Raw genomic sequence first — 18,850 nt, 5'->3', positions numbered from 1 at the left:
TACTATATATATTTTATACTGTACTTAGATGCAATTAATTAATATTGTAGTCGGATGACAATGGTTTTATGAGTGGCTTTTAAGTCTTGGAACATATTTTGTAAATCACATGAAAAAACGAACATGTGAAAATCGACCATCAAATTAGCAAATATATAATTTGGATTCACATGTCCCTTTCAGCTCTTTGGTTGCATTGCTGTTATAAATAAAAGCAAAATAGTTGAGAAGCCTTTATGATCACTAGAATTGATCAAAAGAATAGAATACCTCACTAGAATTGAGAAGAGAACATGCGATTAGTATATAGGATTTATTATAAGCCGTGAGACCTGCAAACATATATAATTCTTTGTTTTTATACTCAAGATAGAGGATGTTTTTGTCATGGAAATATCCCAGTATGAATTATTAATCTAATCAAAAATGTATTGGTATTTTCTTCAATAATAACATTTCAATAGTTTCAAGAAGTTACCTATACTCGTATGCTATAGCCCCTAACATTTCAATAGTTTCAAGAAGTTACCTATACTCGTACCATTACGTTTATATTAAAATTATTACTGACATAGACCACTATTACTTAAGAGAAATTTTCTTAAATACCAATAAAATACATTTTCTCAAAAATACCTCAAAACTAATACTAAATGTTTTAATGTTCAAAATTAATTTCTAAATCCAAAACATTAAATCTTGTCCCTAAAAATATACCACAAATATAAATATTCAATTCAAATATATCTGAAAACATAACAAGATTATTTTGCTAACTAATAAGAGAAATGCTTTAATTTTATTTTGTAATTCAACGACGATGGTGAGAGCAAAAGGTGACGATGTAGTTAGCCTTGGAACAAGTGAAGATACTGGTTGGGTCGTCGTAAGCGTAAGAGTAAGCTGTAGGGCAAGCGGTTTTGAAGATTTTGGAGTAAGCCGTTGGTTTGCAAGATATTGGGTTACCGAACAAGCCGGTGCAACAATACTTTGGTAATTTAAAGACAGAGCAAGCACTTTTACATGCTACCACACGTTTCCCGTTACGTGACATGACTTGCAACCCAACCGGACACATCTGGTTTAAGTCACTTACACAACCAACGTAGCTGCAATTGCCTGAACCCTTCACCGGCTTTATCGATATCGCCATGTTATAACTAAAACATTACAAATAGTTAAAACATTATAACTAAAACATTACAAATAGTTAAAACATTATAACTAAAACATTACAAAGGTGACAAAGTAAGTATAATTTGTAGTAAAGTTTACTGACCCGTCGACGAGGCTAACGTCATAGAAGTCTAGTGGGCCGAGGGTGAACTCGGCCAAAGTGGCCGGAGGTGAACCACCTGATCCATTGCATGAGAGATAACCACCGCAATCGCCCGTGGTGCAGCGACCATGGCCGTATTTGTTGAAGGTGCAACCGTGGCGACCCCAAAAAGCCCCGGACCATAATGGTGGGAGTTGAATGGTATGGGATTTATTGGCCGGAAGCTCAAATCCACCGCCGGCTAGTAATTTTTCGCCGGCGCTAGGTTTGATTCCTGGCCACACTGTGTGTTTACATTTGTTGTAAAATATTACCGTTGAAGCTGATAACCAAAAAGAACAACAAAGCTAGCTAGTGTGAATATTACAATAATTGTGCAACTAATATAGTAAAAATACACTTTTGAACAAAGACAGATATTGTCGGAATGTAAGTTAAGAAAGCAAACCTGATGCAAAGTAGATGAAGTTGTATGTAGCCATTGATGGGAGAGTACGTAAGACAATCAACTTCTCAGTGCTTTTTATAGGAATTTTAAAAAACAAGTTGAATATTTAATATTTGGGGAATGTACTAATGGCAAATGTTAACCATGCCAATTTTTCAAGACTGTTGGACTAGTTAGTGCGTGATTTAGCTTTTTACTTTTGTAGTCAACTAAATGTAACTAACCTTTCATCATATTCATCAGTGTGGATCAACTCTTCATATTCAACAAGTGAAAATGATAAATAATTCTTTTCTACGATTTAAATTATATCAACAAGCTATATTATTGGACTGTTAGAATGTCCCACATGAGATAAAATTTTGGAATCCACTTGGGATTCTAATTATCACCTGTCCACTAATTTTGTATATATAATACTTATGATAAAAATAAAATATTACTCGAGACTAATTTTTTTTCTAGATCCCTCAAATCATAGAATATCAAAATATATAATTTATTTTAGAGAAATTCTTACTAATGACTTTTTTATGATAACTTTTTGCAAAACTATCAAAATAAGTATTCTCCCACTGTCATTTTCATTTTTGTTCTCTCTTAAATTTTAATGACTATTTTACTCATAATTGAAAGAATATTCCTTCCTATGGATGTAATATTCCCAAAAAATTTCCCGCAAAAATTTTCTGCCAAAAATATTTCCGACAAAAAATTTCCGACTATTTTTTCGCCAAAAATTTTACTAAATTTTTTTTTTAGAGGGTTTACAAAGATTTTTAAAAGCGTCTTCTAAATTAGAGGTTGATTAATGTTTATCATATGATGCTTTCATTAAAATAAAGTTCCTCCAAGAGCAAAAAAAAAAAAAAGATTCACTAACTAAAATAATCCAAATTTGGCGTAGGATATATCACGCCGTATTGAGGTTTAGGGTAGATATTATCCGTTAACAGACCAAAATAAGAGAAAATCGAGTAAATTAAACAATAGAAACTGTGGACTGTGGTTGCTTCCTGAAGAAGTTCCACCAAGCTGGCTCTCCTCTCCATAGTTGAGGACAACACGGTGCAAACAAGGCCGATACGAACCATAGAAAACAAAGTAGAGCAATGTATAAGGCCAAGTGAGAAATAGAATAGAGAAGGCAGAGGAAGACACAGAAACCTAACGTGTGAGTCATGCGTCCGATGAAGTAAATTTCACTAAATAATGACTCATCCGTGAATCCGAATGCCGAAACCCACATTACGCAGCTACCTAGGAAGCAAATTGCGTACCAAAGAATGAAAGTGCCCAAAAGTGTACTACCAACGTATTCATCTAAGGGAATGTGGTGGCTACGCATATGCAAGATCGCTGCAACGATGAGGACTATAATGATAAGGTTCATCGCAACCTCGTAACGTAGGCTCCCGTCTCTCCATGCACGACTGAGGAGAGGTTCATGTTGTACGATTGTAGTGGCTTCTTGGACTGACATTGTTAATTAATGATGTTCAAGTAAACCATGTAAATAATATATATATAGTTCTCTGATTAACCAAGTCCTATTCCAAATGTGATTGAGTTATTTTTGTTAATTCTTTTTAATTTAAACAAATATATGAGGTTGTTAATACTCGAGTCCTTTTCCAAATATAAGTAGAAATAATCAGATAAAAAAGAGTACTTAGAGTTACAAAATATTTCTATTGTACTTCGATGGAATTAATTAATATCGTAGTCCCTACACTATATTTATTAGATGATTGCATCCAAGACAAAAATAAACCAAGATATATAGAACCTAGTATTTAATGATTAAAATCTTATATATTTTTGTCAGTAACAAATATAACTTGTAAGATTTTTAACACAATTCATCAAAATTTTCAAAAACTTATTACCTGATATTTTTCATCATTGTCATTCTTCGTCGCACTTGGTAAATTGAATGCGAGGAATGTGTTGGACTTTGTAATAATCTTCTCCTCCTTCAGAAAGTTTCTCTTTCCAACTCCTCTTCATTGATTTGATACTCAGTTCCTTCAAGGAAGTGATATATTTGAGTCCACCAGGAATCTCCTTTAACATTTTGCAGCCAATTAAACTCAAACTATGAAGGCATGGCATTGACCCTTCTTCTACTATCCACTCTTCCAACTCCTCTTGTTCATCTAGCTTTAACGCACGTAACTGAGGAAACCCGCCTTTCGAGCACACCATTCTCTTCCCGGAGAAAGCATTACATGATAATTCAACCCACTTCAAGTGAAGCAACTTCTCAAGAATCGGCATTGGATCCTCCTCCATGTAGCAAAACTGCAAAATTATGTGTGCAAAGTGCGGTGGGAATCGATGTTGATCAGGCAACCTTGCCATACGCATTCCCAAAGCTAATACTTTGAGATAAACAAAATCTTGAATGAAATCTTTTCCATCAGCCACACGGGTGCTGTTCTTGATATCATATAAACAAAGATGTTGGAGATCTTTTAACTGACTGAGAGTTGAAGTTAGAGTTTCAAATTTACACCCACCATGGTAAGAGACAGCTAGATTCCTGAGCCTTTTCATACATAGTAGGTCTGTCACGCAAGTGTGATCTGGTGAGAAACACCACAAGGTCTCCAAGTTCACTAGATCATACAATTCAACCATTGTGCTATCAGGCATTGTATAAGGTAGGAAAAGGTACCTTAGTTCTTTCATCCCTTTCAAAACATTAGGCACATGAACTGATTTCCTAACATCAACAAATAAGTTCAAATAAAGCAGAAGTTTTAGATTCCCTAAAGAAGTAGGAAGATGAGAGATCTCAGCTTTGTTTAAGCTCAAGAATCTCAAGTGAGCGAGTTCTCCAATGCTAGAAGGTAACTTTCCTCCTTCAAACTTTACTCGAGAAAGATCTAACACCCTGAGCAATGGTAAACTCCCGAAACACATCGCTGATGATCGTATACAAATCTCTTCTTGGATACCAAAAAACAAAAGAGATCTGACTTTTGGGTTGTATTTATGTCCCAGCATCTGAAATGCATCACCACTATGTAAAGCAAGTCTGCGAGATCTATTGGGAGATTGAGCATTGAAGGTAGAGGTGGAAGTAGAGGTTTTGATGATTTGAAGGAAGTTTTCTTCTTCAGCCTTGGATAAACATACTTCTCTCATGATGTCATGCATATGACAATAGTCAAATCTCGAAGTCGCATAGTTTCTCTCAGCAATAACCATATTTCTTCTAACCAACTCTTCTAGGTAGCCTTCTGCACTATCTCTAATGGTTGTTCCATCATAATACAACGTTAGTATTCCTTCTGCAGCCCAGTAATTAAACAATGTCTCAACATTTATCCTGTAGTTTTCGGGGAAACTAGCTAGGCTAAGGAAGCAATGCTTTAAACACATTGGCAAATCTTCATAGCTCAAACTCAAAACTCGGTAAACAGAACTGAGATTGTTGTCGTCTAAGCTGCTAGATCCTCCAACGATATAAGATCCAATATCGTCATATACACTTTTCCACCCGGGAATTGTATGTTTTGTTGCTAATAACCCTCCCAACACCTTAACAGCTAATGGTAGTCCTCCACAATATGTAACCATTTTCTTACCCATGGCTTCCATTTCTTCATCAATTCTAAATTCTGCAGCATTACAAGAGAGTATCTTTCAAGATTTGAGTCTTAAAATAGACAGTATTGATTCTGATCAATATATAAAAGATCACAAGATTGTTGGTACCTGTTTTGTCTCTCTTAGAAAATGCTATCCTTCGACATAGTGTCCAGCTTTGTTCATGAGTAAGACTTCTTAGTCTAAAGAAAAAACATGTTGGATCGGCATGTAAACCAACACCCTCATTGCGAGAAGTAAGCAATATCTTGGAGCCTGCAAAACATTCATACTTTCATATCATTCTTTTAACAATCATTTGTGAGATTTTAAAGGAAGTACTCTATGTATAATATCTAACCTCCGTGTTGCGGAAACACTGCTTTGATTCGGTCCCAATCTTCTACTTTCCATACATCATCAAGAACAATCAAATTTTTACCAGTTTCCAACAACTTAAAAAGTTTACCTTGGAGTGTATGTTCATCTATCTGGAAAATGTCTGCATCAGGTTGACTTAAATCATGCAAGATCCTTTGCCAAACATGTTTCTGTGTAAAATCTTTCGAAACACAAACCCATGTAAAGCCTTCAAAATGATGACGTACCATATCATGATGAAAAACTTGTCTAGTGAGAGTTGTTTTACCAATACCACCCATTCCAGAAATAGAAACCATTTGAATGTTGTTACTAACCACCAAACACCCAACCAACTCTTCAACACTTTGTTCCACTCCGACAAGATCGCTTTCTGAGTTATTAGGAAACGTTTGTCTGATCTCTCTTTGTCTATCTTGCGTAGACAGAACACGACCACCATCAATGATCTTTAGTATTCCCACACTCTGCATCTCTCCAATCACATCAGATATCCTCAGAGTAACCCCTTTGATACCCGAATCAAATTTATGGCGATCCACTAAGAAGCAAGCAAGTCTTCTCAAAGATTTCTTGATCCCTTTTTCTTTCTCTCTTTCCTCACTCAGGAGAAAAGATTCGATTATATCCTCAGCATCATAAACAATGTCTTTGACATCTTCTAAGAAGTTTCTTACTCTTTTACTTTCATGTTTCTTGGCATCTGCATCGTTTAACAAGGACTGTAACCTTCCTAGCTGACGTTGTAGTTCAAGAACTTGCTCATGAACTCCCTTCAATCTTTCATTTTCTCGACTCAAGAGCTCCCAAAGCTTCTGAACTCCAAACAAAACTACTCCCTCAGCCATGACTACTACCCTCCTGCTCCAACAATCACAATTTTCAAAGTCAAAAGATAGATTTGTTCGTTCAAGTGAGACCTCTTTGAAGTAAGTATAACATAACTTAAAAGATGTGTTAAGAGTTACTTATTAAAGAAACCCACAAGTTTTGTAAAACGATTTGGAAACAAGGTTTGATAACATAAATTTCAATCAAGATTTCAGACATAGGTCTCTCTAACAAGAGTTGACATTAAAAAAAAAAAAAAAGCAGATTCAGTCTTGTCGTTTAAACAAAGTACAAAAGACAGATCGAAGCAAAAACACAAAGACACCTCTCTTCTGACTAGCTTGTGCTCCTCACAAAGTTCTTTGGAAGAGCCCAAGAAGATCTGTTAGTTTCTTCTCTTCAAATTTTTTGTCTTTCACCTACTGTTTCATACTCTTCGATTTAGTAAATAGTGACGATGACTTTAATAAAATGGAAACAAAATAAAATTAAGAAAGGGAGACTTTTTGTCTTTTTGAGGATTAAACAAGATTTGTTTGTCGTCCAATAACACTATCAAGTATCAACAAAGGTTTTATTATTCAACACCCTTGACATAGTCTCATCTCTCTTTCATATTAGTTTCAACACCCTTGACATCGTCTCATATTTCTTTTAAGTTTTACATACTAATAGTTTTATTTAATAAATTTTAACACTTTACACCATTACCATTCCACCATAAAAATAGGCTTTTTCTATGTCCAAATTAAATGAAGGGGGAATTTCAAAAATACCCCTTCTCATATACCTCTTTTTAAAAATACCCCCTTTTCAAACTTTATCAAAAAACCCACTAAAAATGTTAAAATTTATCCAAATATGTGTTAAGCTTATAAATATATACACAAATTACCTTTATATGTGTCTAAAACTTTATACACCTTTCATAAATAGCGTAAAAATAAATTATAAAAACCTTATAAAAACCTTATAAAAACCGTATAAACCCTTTTAAAAACCTTTTAAAAACCTTATAAAACTTATAAAACGATTTAAAACTATTTAAAACATTTTAAAATATTTGTATCGAATCTCCCAGTAGTAGTTATTATATAGAAGTACCTTATAAACTATATAAAACTTTATAATTTTTATATTTAAAAAGGGGTATTTTTGAAAATGGATAGATAAAAGGGGTATTTTTAAAAAGGGGTACACCAAAAGGGGTATTTCTCAAAAATTCTCTTAAATGAAACAAGTTTATATCTATAAAATATAAAAAGCAATGATTTTTGATAAAAAAAACTAAAATTAAACTAAAATAATTGACTTTATATCATTAGGAGAAAATTATAATATCAAAAAATTATGCTATCAATAACTGCATAACATGTGGCGTCTATGGTGCAATTTGTTCCTTTTTTTCAACGTGTTAAATCTTTTCAACATAGTTTCATCCACATGAATTCAACTAGCTCTGAGATTAAAAAACCGTATCCGCAAATATCCGTATCCGTATTTGAATTTTTTTATCCAAAAAACGGATAAAGATACAAATAGTAAACTTATGGATATTTCAGATATGAATAAAGATACGGATAGTGCGACTTTTAAAAACAAATAACGGATATCCACTTATTATTTTTTCTTTTTGAAAACATGGATATCCAGTATTTAGATATGGATATCCGGTATTTTGGTCTAAAATATTTGGTATTATGGTTTTTTTACATATTTTCGGATATCTACAAGTATCCGCAGATATTTGTTTTTTACGGATATCCGGATAACAGATATCCGGATTTTAAAAAAAAAACCGGATAATTGCTCAGTTAACAGGGCTAGATTCAACACGCTATTCAACATCCCCATTGTATGAATTCAACTGTTGAATATTTTTTTAGCACATACAAAGTAGTCTAATATCTTGCTGTCGTGTAAACCATTTACAGTGTCTATGAACAAAAGTGACCATGAACCATTGGTTGGTTGATAGAATTGTGCTGCCGTCAGTGTTTTTATGCTGCCAAAGAAAGTGTCTTTGATACTGTTGCCTGTTGGTCTCCTTCACAGCGTCATGGCCGAGAATGATTTCATAATCGGTGCGTGGTTGAGTTAAATTGAGGTGGTGTGGTTTAGTTTGTTTTCCGGAAAGCGTGAGCATAAAAACCAAAATAGGAAACTAATCCAAAAAATTTGGTTTTAAAACAGAATCAAATAGCCATAAACAAACAATGTTCCATCGGATTCGCTCAGATGAGCTAGTCTAAATGTTGACAAAAAAAAAAGTCATAAAACCCAAACAAATTCTAAATGTTATTACGAACCGAAGTATCCGAACCAAACAAAAACCCGAACAATATATCTAAATCCGGAATTAATTTTTAAATACAAATATTAGTTATATATTTTGTTATAATTGAATAACCAAAAATTATAAAATATATGTAATGGCCAAATCCCAAATTATATATGTCAAATTATAAAAAAAAAATTCAAAATTAACCAAAATTCCTAAGCAAAAAAACCAAAATAGGAAACCAATTCAAAAAATATGGTTCTAAAACTGAATCAAATAGTCATAAAACCCAAAACCAATTGTAAATATTTTGAATCGAACCAAAACTCGCGAAAATATATATGAAACCCGAAATAAATTTTTACATACATATATTAATTATATGTAGTTATAATTAAATTACCAAAAATTACAAAATATTTGTAATGATCATACATAAAATTATATATGTTAAATTATACAACTTATAAAAAACCGAAGTTTAACCAAATTTAATCCAAATTGAACCAAATATAATCAAAACTGAGCAACTTTTGTTTTGTTTTGTTTTTGTTTTGCTTTCGAAAACCAACTTAAACCGGACTGGGACGACTACTAATCAGCCAAAGTAGCCATTGATTGGTTCGACTTGTACTAAACCAATCCAAAACCAATCGAAGTAGCCACAAAACTCGAATACACAAACCGTATGAATTCATCCATCACCACAACGAAATAAACCGCTAATTTTAGTTATGGTACAAGATTAAACCGGAGTTAACCGTTTTTACCTGAAAGGAAAGAAAAATAATCTAATCTTCTTCCTCAATCCAATGATTTTCCCAAAATCATCTTCCTTCTTCTCCACTTCTTTCTTCTCCATCGCTAAATTCATCAAATCCCCCAAATTCATAAACCCTAATTCTTCATTTTTCTTCCATTTTTAACCTCTAACCATGAGCACGATTCATCTAATCCGCAAATTCTCCACGAAACCTCCTTCACGGTTTTACAGAAACCTCTTCTTCTCCACTTTCACCAAGGAATCAACACCAGATTTATCACGAACCACCAGAACCATCTCCACACAAAGATTCATCTCTTCTTCAATCTGGCGTTTCCCGCAATCAAATCTTTCACCAAATCGAGGATTCTCAACATCTGTTGAAACGAATCCCACTGACAAATCCTTCGGGAGGATCCACGTTGATGTTCAGAGTGGTGTAATCGTAGAAAGGATACACAAAATCGAAAGCGAAGAAGAAACAGTTTCTGGAGTAAATGTTGAAACTAGTGGTGATGGTAAAGTTGTGAGAGAAGAGAGCGAGGCTGAGAAAGAAGCGTGGAGGATTTTGGAAGACGCTGTTGTTAGATACTGTGGTTCTCCGGTTGGGACTGTTGCGGCGAATGATCCTGGTGATAAGATGCCTTTGAATTATGATCAAGTGTTTATTAGAGATTTTGTGCCTTCTGCTTTGGCTTTTTTGCTTAAAGGTGAAGGTGATATTGTTCGGAACTTTCTCCTTCATACATTACAGCTTCAGGTATGTATGATGAATCTCTCATTAATTTGTTGTGGTTTTTAGAATTTAGTGTTTGATATTGGAAGTTTAGTAGATTGTGATAAGTTGATTTATGTGTTGATGATTGATGTTGTGTGGTTTTGGTGTATTGATGGAGATTTGTTTGTTTTTGAAGAGTTGGGAGAAAACTGTAGACTGTTACAGTCCTGGCCAAGGGTTGATGCCTGCAAGTTTTAAAGTCAGAACCGTGGCGCTTGATGAGAATACTACAGAAGAGGTTTTGGATCCGGATTTTGGTGAATCAGCTATTGGCCGTGTTGCTCCTGTGGATTCTGGTCAGTGAATGTTAATGTATACATGCGATTTGAGTTTTTTTTTTTTGAGTGTCTGTGGGAGAGCTATGTGGGTTGTATTCTCTCTATGGGAAGTTATGTTTTGCTGATGGTTTGTTTCATCTTTTTAGGTTTGTGGTGGATTATTCTCTTACGGGCATATGGAAAGATAACAGGAGATTTCTCATTACAAGAGAGGATAGATGTTCAGACAGGGATAAAGCTTATTATGAACTTGTGTTTAGCAGATGGGTTTGATATGTTTCCTACACTTCTGGTCACTGACGGTTCTTGTATGATTGATCGTCGAATGGGTATACATGGCCATCCTCTTGAAATCCAAGTATGTTCAATACCGAGACTTTGTTTGATTGTGTTTTCAGTGTTGATATGCATATATATATTTTTGTGAGACTTATACATACTTTTCTCTCTGGATATGTTGCAGTCGTTATTCTACTCGGCACTCAGATGCTCCCGTGAGATGCTTTCTGTTAATGACAGTTCGAAGAATCTTGTAAGAGCCATTAACAACAGATTAAGTGCTTTGTCCTTTCATATCAGAGAATACTACTGGGTGGACATTAAAAAGATCAATGAGATATACCGTTACAAAACAGAAGAGTATTCCACGGATGCTACTAACAAGTTCAATATCTATCCTGAGCAAATTCCTCCATGGCTTATGGACTGGATTCCAGAGCAAGGTGGGTATCTCCTCGGGAACCTACAACCTGCACACATGGATTTCAGATTCTTCTCGCTCGGAAACTTTTGGTCTATTGTTTCCTCCTTGGGTACACCAAAGCAGAATGAAGCTATATTGAACTTAATTGAAGCTAAATGGGAAGACATTATAGGGAATATGCCTCTTAAGATTTGTTACCCTGCATTAGAGTACGATGATTGGCGTATAATAACTGGAAGCGACCCAAAGAACACGTGAGTTTCTCTTACTCTTTACCTTGGCTTGTGACGAACTGACAATAGATGTATTTGCCTTGAACTTTTTCGGTGAATTAATCCTGAAAACTATTGTTAAACTTTTCAGGCCTTGGTCGTATCACAACAGTGGATCCTGGCCAACACTTCTTTGGCAGGTATACAGAGATATGTCTGGAGTTTAGATTTGATAACAAGTATTAACAGTACTCGAATATGCATATTATTAAGCAACTTGCTTGATGCCATGAGACTACAAAATCAACTGGTTACAGTTTCAGAGTTTTTCATTGGTAGCATCTGCTTATATCTGGTTTATAATAAACTTTTGTGTGTTTGATTAACAGTTCACATTAGCATGTATGAAGATGGGAAGACCAGAGCTAGCTGAGAAAGCTATTGCATTGGCTGAGAAGAGACTGATGGCAGATCGTTGGCCAGAGTATTACGACACCCGATCTGGAAAATTCATCGGAAAGCAGTCTCGGCTCTACCAAACATGGACAGTAGCCGGATTCTTGACTTCTAAACTCCTCCTAGCAAATCCAGAGATGGCATCACTGTTGTTCTGGGAAGAAGATTACGAACTTCTTGATATCTGTGCCTGTGGTCTCAGAAAATCCGACCGGAAAAAATGCTCCCGAGTTGCTGCCAAGACTCAGATTCTTGTCCGATGAGTGCAAAGCAACAGTCTCTCTTGCTTCTCCGAGCAATCGAACGCAATAAGCTCTTTAGGCTATAGATCTTACAGGAAATTGAATATTCACAGAAACTTGACTGTCACATATATTATTTATTGATCTGTTTGTGTATACATACATATGATTGCAACAGTTTTATATCGTTGCATCTGCATTACCCTGTAATCAGCTTTTTATGCTTCACCTTTCTACACACCTAAGTCTGGACAATTTATCCAAACCAATTGAAATCTTTTGGTTCGGTTGTGATATACTAGTAATCCAGTTGGTTCAGTTTACAATTTTTGTATTCGGTTTTGTTTGGTTTTGGTTTATATCTCGAATTACAAGTCTTACTGCTTTGACATTTGACACTTTTGATATTAGTTTGAACCAAAACTTGGCAAAACTAACCAAATTCTAATCGAAATTAAATAAAATTTTAGAAATTGAACCGCGATTTCGTTGAAAGAACCATAATGATAGAAAACCAGAAACTCCAATTATCCAATTACCCTTAAACCGAATCATAAATTTTTTTACAATGCTAAACCGAACTTTCACCTACCTAAACCGGTCCAAATTTTCCGGTATAAAATCCAAAACCCGACCCGGATACCTGAACACTCCCGACTACACTTTGCTCAGTCGGATTCCGATTACGACTAACAAGCTTTGTCGTTGAGTTCAGACAATGGTGAGATTACCACAGAACAAAAAATTCTCAGAAAACACTGTAAACATACATTGTTGGTGTCTGTAGGCAAGACAATGAGCAGCATCACGAAACTTGCACGCTCCAATGCGTTTAAACCAATCCCAAACTTTGTCAGAAGCTCTCTACGCAACGCCTGCGTCGAATCAAGTCAAAACACAGAGTCACCTCCTTATAGACCCAAGAAGCATCACATTTTAGCAACCAATCTAATCGTTTCATATTTCGAAAAAGGCTTAGTCGAAGAAGCACGCTCACTGTTCGACGAAATGCCTGAGAGAGACGTAGTAGCTTGGACCGCGATGATCACTGGTTACGCTTCTTCTAACTACAATTCTTGTGCTTGGGAGTGTTTTCAAGAGATGTTTAGGCAAGGAACGAGTCCAAATGAGTTCACGCTCTCGAGCGTTCTGAAGTCTTGTAGAAACACGAAGGTTTTGGCTTATGGTGCTTCTGTTCATGGGGTTGTAGTTAAACTTGGTATGGAAGGTTCTTTGTATGTTGACAATGCTTTAATGAATATGTATGCGACTTGTTCGGTAACAATGGACGCGGCGTGTTTGATTTTCCGGAATATTAAGGTGAAAAATGATGTTACTTGGACTACTTTAATCACCGGGTTTACGCATTTGGGTGATGGCATTGGTGGTTTAAAGATGTATAAGCAAATGTTGCTGGTAATGTTTGCTACATTTTCTCGTGTTTTCGATGGAGTTGTTTATGTTTTTGGGTTGAGATATTAACGTTTTGGATATGTTTTGTGTGTTCAGGAGAATGCTGAAGTGACGCCTTACTGTATAACAATAGCGGTTAGAGCTTCCGCTTCGATTGATTCTGTTACAACGGGAAAGCAAATTCATGCATCAGTGATTAAGCGCGGGTTTCAGTCTAACCTTCCGGTGATGAACTCTATATTGGACTTGTATTGCAGGTGTGGGTATTTATCAGAAGCAAAACGTTATTTCAATGAGATGGAAGATAGAGATCTGATCACATGGAACACTTTGGTATCCGAGCTCGAGAGATCAGACAGCAGTGAAGCTCTGCTCATGTTTCAGCGGTTTGAATCGCAAGGCTTTGTGCCAAATTGTTACACTTTCACAAGCTTAGTTGCTGCATGTGCAAATATAGCTGCATTGAACTGTGGCCAGCAACTTCACGGAAGGATTTATCGAAGAGGGTTTAACAAGAACGTTGAGTTAGCCAATGCTTTGATCGATATGTATGCTAAATGTGGTGACATACCAGACTCTCAAAGAGTATTTGGAGAAATCGAAGAGAGGAGGAATCTGGTGTCTTGGACTTCAATGATGATTGGGTATGGATCACACGGTTATGGAGCACAAGCTGTTGAGCTTTTTGATAAGATGGTTCATTCGGGTATTAGACCCGACCGGATTGTGTTCATGGCGGTTCTGAGTGCGTGTCGCCATGCCGGTCTAGTGGACAAAGGATTGAAGTACTTTAAAGACATGGAAAGTGAGTATGGTCTTATTCCAGACCGAGATATATATAACTGCGTAGTGGATTTGCTTGGAAGAGCTGGAAAAATAGGCGAGGCTTATGAATTGGTTGAGAAGATGCCGTTTAAGCCAGATGAATCCACGTGGGGAGCGATTCTTGGGGCTTGTAAAGCGCATAAGCACACGGGATTGATAAGTAGATTAGCTGCAAAAAAAGTTATGGAGTTGAAACCGAGAATGGTGGGGACTTATGTGATGCTTTCGTACATCTATGCAGCAGAAGGTAAGTGGGTCGATTTCGCGAGAGTGAGGAAGATGATGAGGGTGATGGGGAACAAAAAAGAAGCCGGTATGAGCTGGATCGAAGTCGAAAATCAAGTATTTAGCTTTGCCGTGAACGATAAAATGTGTCCTGATGCGAGTTCTGTATATTCAGTATTGGGGTTACTGATAGAGGTGACCAGAGAAGCTGGCTATGTTCCTGACTTAGACACCTTAGTTTATGATCAAGAACTCGGAACGTAAACATGAGGGCATTGGTATATTAATGCTCTAGTGCTACTGTTTGTTGTTAAGTTGTCGGTTGGATTGATACTCAACGGCTTTTTTCGCCATTGAATGACGCAAGACACAACTAACAAAGATCAAGAAAGTAAAGATGACTGACATCAAAGGATTTCTTGAAGACCACAGAATCTGACAATATCTGAACAAATCTCTTTTTAGGTATGGCTCTATGCATACATATAGTATTGGAGACTGTCCTACTTTTTAAAGAACAAACATCACCATACCTCGATTTAGATCAGGTAATGGCTAAGTTTAGTGTCAGGACTCAGGACAATCTTAACCTGCCTCAATGGATCAAAGTGTTGTTGGTCTATTTATAGTACAACTCTTCTTTCTTGTGTTGAGACTGTGACTTTGTGATAGCTTCCAAGAAACTTTTAGAAAATTGTTGGCTATGAAGTCACCTCTAAGTTTGCTTTATTAAAGCTAAAGATATTGCTTTCTGTTGAAATGTTAACATCAGAAGCTGTCCACTAGGTTCAGATCTATAGACAATAAGAACCTTAACTTTTTTTTTTCCATAGGCTTTTTTTAATAATGCAGAATCTGCTTATAATAAAGGGTATTAATTTTCATATATTTTGATTTTTATAGATTCCAAATCTGAAATTGTATCATCTTATTGATAAAAAGGAGATTAAGCAGAAAGTAAAACATGATTAGAAAGATAAAATAGAGAGACTAAGCAAATTAAGCCTCAGTGACTGCAACAGCTTCTTTGACATTGTTCTTCTCTATTGCAGGCTTCTCAACCTCAGGAACAACAAAAGCAGACACTGGGAAAGTCCTGGACAGACCGGTCGGTGTCCTGAAATTGATCTTCCCTGAAGTAATCGGCTGTTCCAAGGCAAGCTCATTGAGAGTAACCCAGATAAGAAGCTCCTTGGCCTTAACACCTGTAAGCTTCTTGATCTTCCCAACCTCAACCTGGGCAGTAACCTCAGTGGCGTAAGAGACAAGTTTCCCAATGGCTTCAAACTTGTGAATGATGCTCTTCTTCTGCTTCAACCAGACAATACCTGTCTCTCTGTCGTAACCAACCTCTTCAATGTCTTTCAATGGCAATAACCCATTAGGCATAGAAACTTCCTTGAGAAACTCCCTTGTCTTCTCACGGCATATCTCATCTCCTGTGTATTTTTCTGCCCTAGCTCTCACTTCATCTGTAACCAAACCCATCTCTCTCTGTGTTTTTTTTTTTTTTTTTGGTGTTTGCTTTGTTTTGTGTTAAGATCTCTGTCTCTTTAGGATCTTTGCCTTTTCATATATAGGTGGTGTGGTCTGAATTCACCCTTGAATCTCTAATTAATTACGGAATTTGCCATTCTATGAAAATTTAATGTCATAGGACTATGAAAAGCTCCTACAACGGTTTAGTGTTATAAAGTCAAAGATTTAATAGCATTCTTGGGATGTAAAAAGAAAAAGGTAACACAATTTGAGGAAGGAAAAAATAGTAGTTGATCCATTGCTTTAAGTGTGGATCTTATGGTTATGAAAATCACCAATTACTACATATATCCACATGTTTATATCAAAATATCAAAATCAAGATATCATTCTTCTTGTAAAAAAAAAGAAAGAAAAAGATATCATCCTTTTAAAATTTATTATTATTATTATTATTAACACATTATTATTATTATTATCATTATTTTTCAACTACACGTTTCTTAATTTATAAAAATAATTTCTGAAACAAACAATGTGGTTGGACGAGGTAGACAATCCGTTTTTTTTTGTTAATAGGGACATAATTGACCGGTACATTAGCCTAATTTCTACAAATATGTAGGGAGCAGTACTCGATCTCTGGTGTGATGGTACATGTCCATCAGTATACTTATCATTTGCCACTAGACTAAAGTCATTTTACGTAGACAATCCGTTTAAGTTACAAAAACGAAGATTTTGGATTGATGAAACAACAAAAATGAGGCTCGGAGCAACCCAAATACGTGTAAGAGATTAATTGTTTTTCTTTGCAAAAAAATAGGTTAAATAAATTAATTTGTAGGTGAATAAAATGAATTAATAGAAAGGAAAAAAAAAATGTGATGCATGTATGGATACTGTAAAGGTCTTAAATGGTTACAGTTGGGGAGATTTAATGACTTGGGTGAGGAGACAAACGTTACCAGTAACGTGTGGACGTGTGTAAATCGCATTTTGTGCATTTGTAGGTTGGACGGTCACCTTATTTAATCGCATAGTGAGTTTACTTTACAACTTGCATATGTGATAGAAAAAGAAAATTAAAAACAAACAAAAAGTACATGATTCAAGGTTAGGTTAATTTGTCTAATTATAGACCAAGCTGGAGAAAAAAAAAATGTAGCACTATTTAGAATTATATTGTAGATATCTAAATTTTTGTAAGAACATGTGTAAAAGGAATGGAAAAATAATTACCCTAAAAAGAATTTAATATTGACGAATATATTTTGTTTGATGTCAAATTATTATAGTAATTATCATTGTAATTATTTTGTAATTATTGAGAAATAAAATGTAGCATACTATCTAGAACTATATTGTAGACTAGGTTGCATGGAAACTCTTTTCAAAGTTTCCCATTTCGGTTTTGGAAACAGAAACTCTTGGAAACTCGGAAACTATAATGGAAACACGATTCCTAATTTTTTTTATTGAGAAACACGATAGAAACAAGCGTTTCCATTTTGGAAACCAAACGAAATCTTAAACGTTTAGTTTAGAAACTTAATAAACAAAAATTTTGATTTATAATATATAGAGTGATTACTTTTATACCTTTAAAACCTGATTAATTTAATTTAAATACACATATAAAATAATATATGATATATTAGTATATAAATTTTGGATTTCAGTGTTTTAATATTTATCTTTTAGTTAAACTATTTAGTATATATATTTTGATTAACGTGTTATTTCAAATATTTAAAATTAATATAGTTTGGAAGTTTGATGTTAATATTATATATATATAGATATAAGTATGTATATATTTTTAGCGTTTCCAACACGTTTCCATATCTTCATTTCATAAAAAACTCGTTTCTCGTTTCCGAAACGTTTTGTTTCCGCGTATCTGTTTCCGTTTCCATGCAACATAGATCGTAGATATCTAATTTTTTTGTAAGAACATATCTAAAAGTAATGGAAAAATAATTACCCTAAAAATTTTTAGTATTGAGGAATAATTTTTTTGTTGTTGTCAAATTATAAACAAAATACATGTAATTAAAAATATATAAAAATTGACAGTTTAAGTTTATTAGTAAATTATTTGTTGACTGATGACCAAAAGAAATAGTATAAAAACATTAGAGGACATAATTAGTAGATATATGCAATTTATTATTGTTGGAACATATAAAAGTAATGGAATAATAATTATCGTAATAAGTTTTATATATCAGGAATATATTTTTTGCTGTTGTCAAATTTTTTATAAAACATGTATTTTTTATTTTTATAAAGATTTACAGTTTAAATTTAGTAGTAACTTATTTGTTGACTGATAACCAAAAGAAATATATAACAACATTAATGGACATAATTAGTAGAAATATATTATTTTGACTAGAGATCATAAAATAAAAAGTTTCCTGAAATTTAGATCCTACTGCCAAGAACTCTTGAGATATACATAAATTACTGGTTAGGTTCACGAAAATTATGAGAACTATTACATAGATGATTCTATTATGGACAATTAGGTTCACGCTTTTGTTTATTGATAAATTAGTATTCCAACTTACCATGCATTACTATTTAATTTGTAGAATAGTTATTGTAGCATAATATACACAGTGTACTGTACACATTTAAGTTAGGTAGATGA

The 18,850-nt window shown here is 34.6% G+C and overlaps 6 protein-coding genes across 6 annotated transcripts; 2 read left to right on the top strand and 4 right to left on the bottom strand.

The window, feature by feature from the left end:
- Nucleotides 1–811: 811 nt before the first annotated feature.
- On the bottom strand, nucleotides 812–1,761 carry LOC17895875 (thaumatin-like protein). The gene is made up of 3 exons (XM_023787543.1): nucleotides 1,728–1,761; nucleotides 1,280–1,601; nucleotides 812–1,160 (listed from the first exon to the last, which is right to left on the bottom strand). Exons 1-3 carry the CDS (start codon nucleotides 1,759–1,761, stop codon nucleotides 812–814), a joined length of 705 nt encoding a protein of 234 aa, XP_023643311.1.
- A 948-nt stretch (nucleotides 1,762–2,709) lies between these two features.
- Nucleotides 2,710–3,210, bottom strand: LOC17895202. The gene has a single exon (XM_006301184.1). It carries the CDS (start codon nucleotides 3,208–3,210, stop codon nucleotides 2,710–2,712), a length of 501 nt encoding a protein of 166 aa, XP_006301246.1.
- A 382-nt stretch (nucleotides 3,211–3,592) lies between these two features.
- LOC17894939 (disease resistance RPP8-like protein 3) lies at nucleotides 3,593–6,951 on the bottom strand. The gene is made up of 4 exons (XM_006300641.2): nucleotides 6,862–6,951; nucleotides 5,686–6,566; nucleotides 5,454–5,600; nucleotides 3,593–5,356 (listed from the first exon to the last, which is right to left on the bottom strand). The coding sequence occupies exons 2-4, from the start codon at nucleotides 6,551–6,553 to the stop codon at nucleotides 3,636–3,638; spliced, it is 2,736 nt and encodes a 911-aa protein (XP_006300703.1). The 5' UTR covers nucleotides 6,554–6,566; nucleotides 6,862–6,951; the 3' UTR covers nucleotides 3,593–3,635.
- Nucleotides 6,952–9,658: 2,707 nt separating this feature from the next.
- Nucleotides 9,659–12,554, top strand: LOC17896565 (alkaline/neutral invertase A, mitochondrial). Its single transcript, XM_006301959.2, has 6 exons — nucleotides 9,659–10,340; nucleotides 10,495–10,654; nucleotides 10,783–10,994; nucleotides 11,100–11,593; nucleotides 11,703–11,751; nucleotides 11,941–12,554. The coding sequence occupies exons 1-6, from the start codon at nucleotides 9,753–9,755 to the stop codon at nucleotides 12,268–12,270; spliced, it is 1,833 nt and encodes a 610-aa protein (XP_006302021.1). The 5' UTR covers nucleotides 9,659–9,752; the 3' UTR covers nucleotides 12,271–12,554.
- A 440-nt stretch (nucleotides 12,555–12,994) lies between these two features.
- Nucleotides 12,995–15,486, top strand: LOC17895339 (putative pentatricopeptide repeat-containing protein At1g56570). Its single transcript, XM_006301276.2, has 2 exons — nucleotides 12,995–13,665; nucleotides 13,759–15,486. Exons 1-2 carry the CDS (start codon nucleotides 13,045–13,047, stop codon nucleotides 14,974–14,976), a joined length of 1,839 nt encoding a protein of 612 aa, XP_006301338.2. The 5' UTR covers nucleotides 12,995–13,044; the 3' UTR covers nucleotides 14,977–15,486.
- A 137-nt stretch (nucleotides 15,487–15,623) lies between these two features.
- Nucleotides 15,624–16,326, bottom strand: LOC17894333. The gene has a single exon (XM_006302864.2). The coding sequence runs from the start codon at nucleotides 16,198–16,200 to the stop codon at nucleotides 15,712–15,714; it is 489 nt and encodes a 162-aa protein (XP_006302926.1). The 5' UTR covers nucleotides 16,201–16,326; the 3' UTR covers nucleotides 15,624–15,711.
- Nucleotides 16,327–18,850: the final 2,524 nt, after the last annotated feature.

This window comes from Capsella rubella, unplaced genomic scaffold (genome assembly GCF_000375325.1).
Source record: "Capsella rubella cultivar Monte Gargano unplaced genomic scaffold, Caprub1_0 scaffold_2, whole genome shotgun sequence".
NCBI classification, from domain to species: Eukaryota; Viridiplantae; Streptophyta; class Magnoliopsida; order Brassicales; family Brassicaceae; genus Capsella; species Capsella rubella.
Note: the sequence above shows the minus strand (reverse complement) of the source record. Positions and strands in the feature narration are given on the sequence as shown.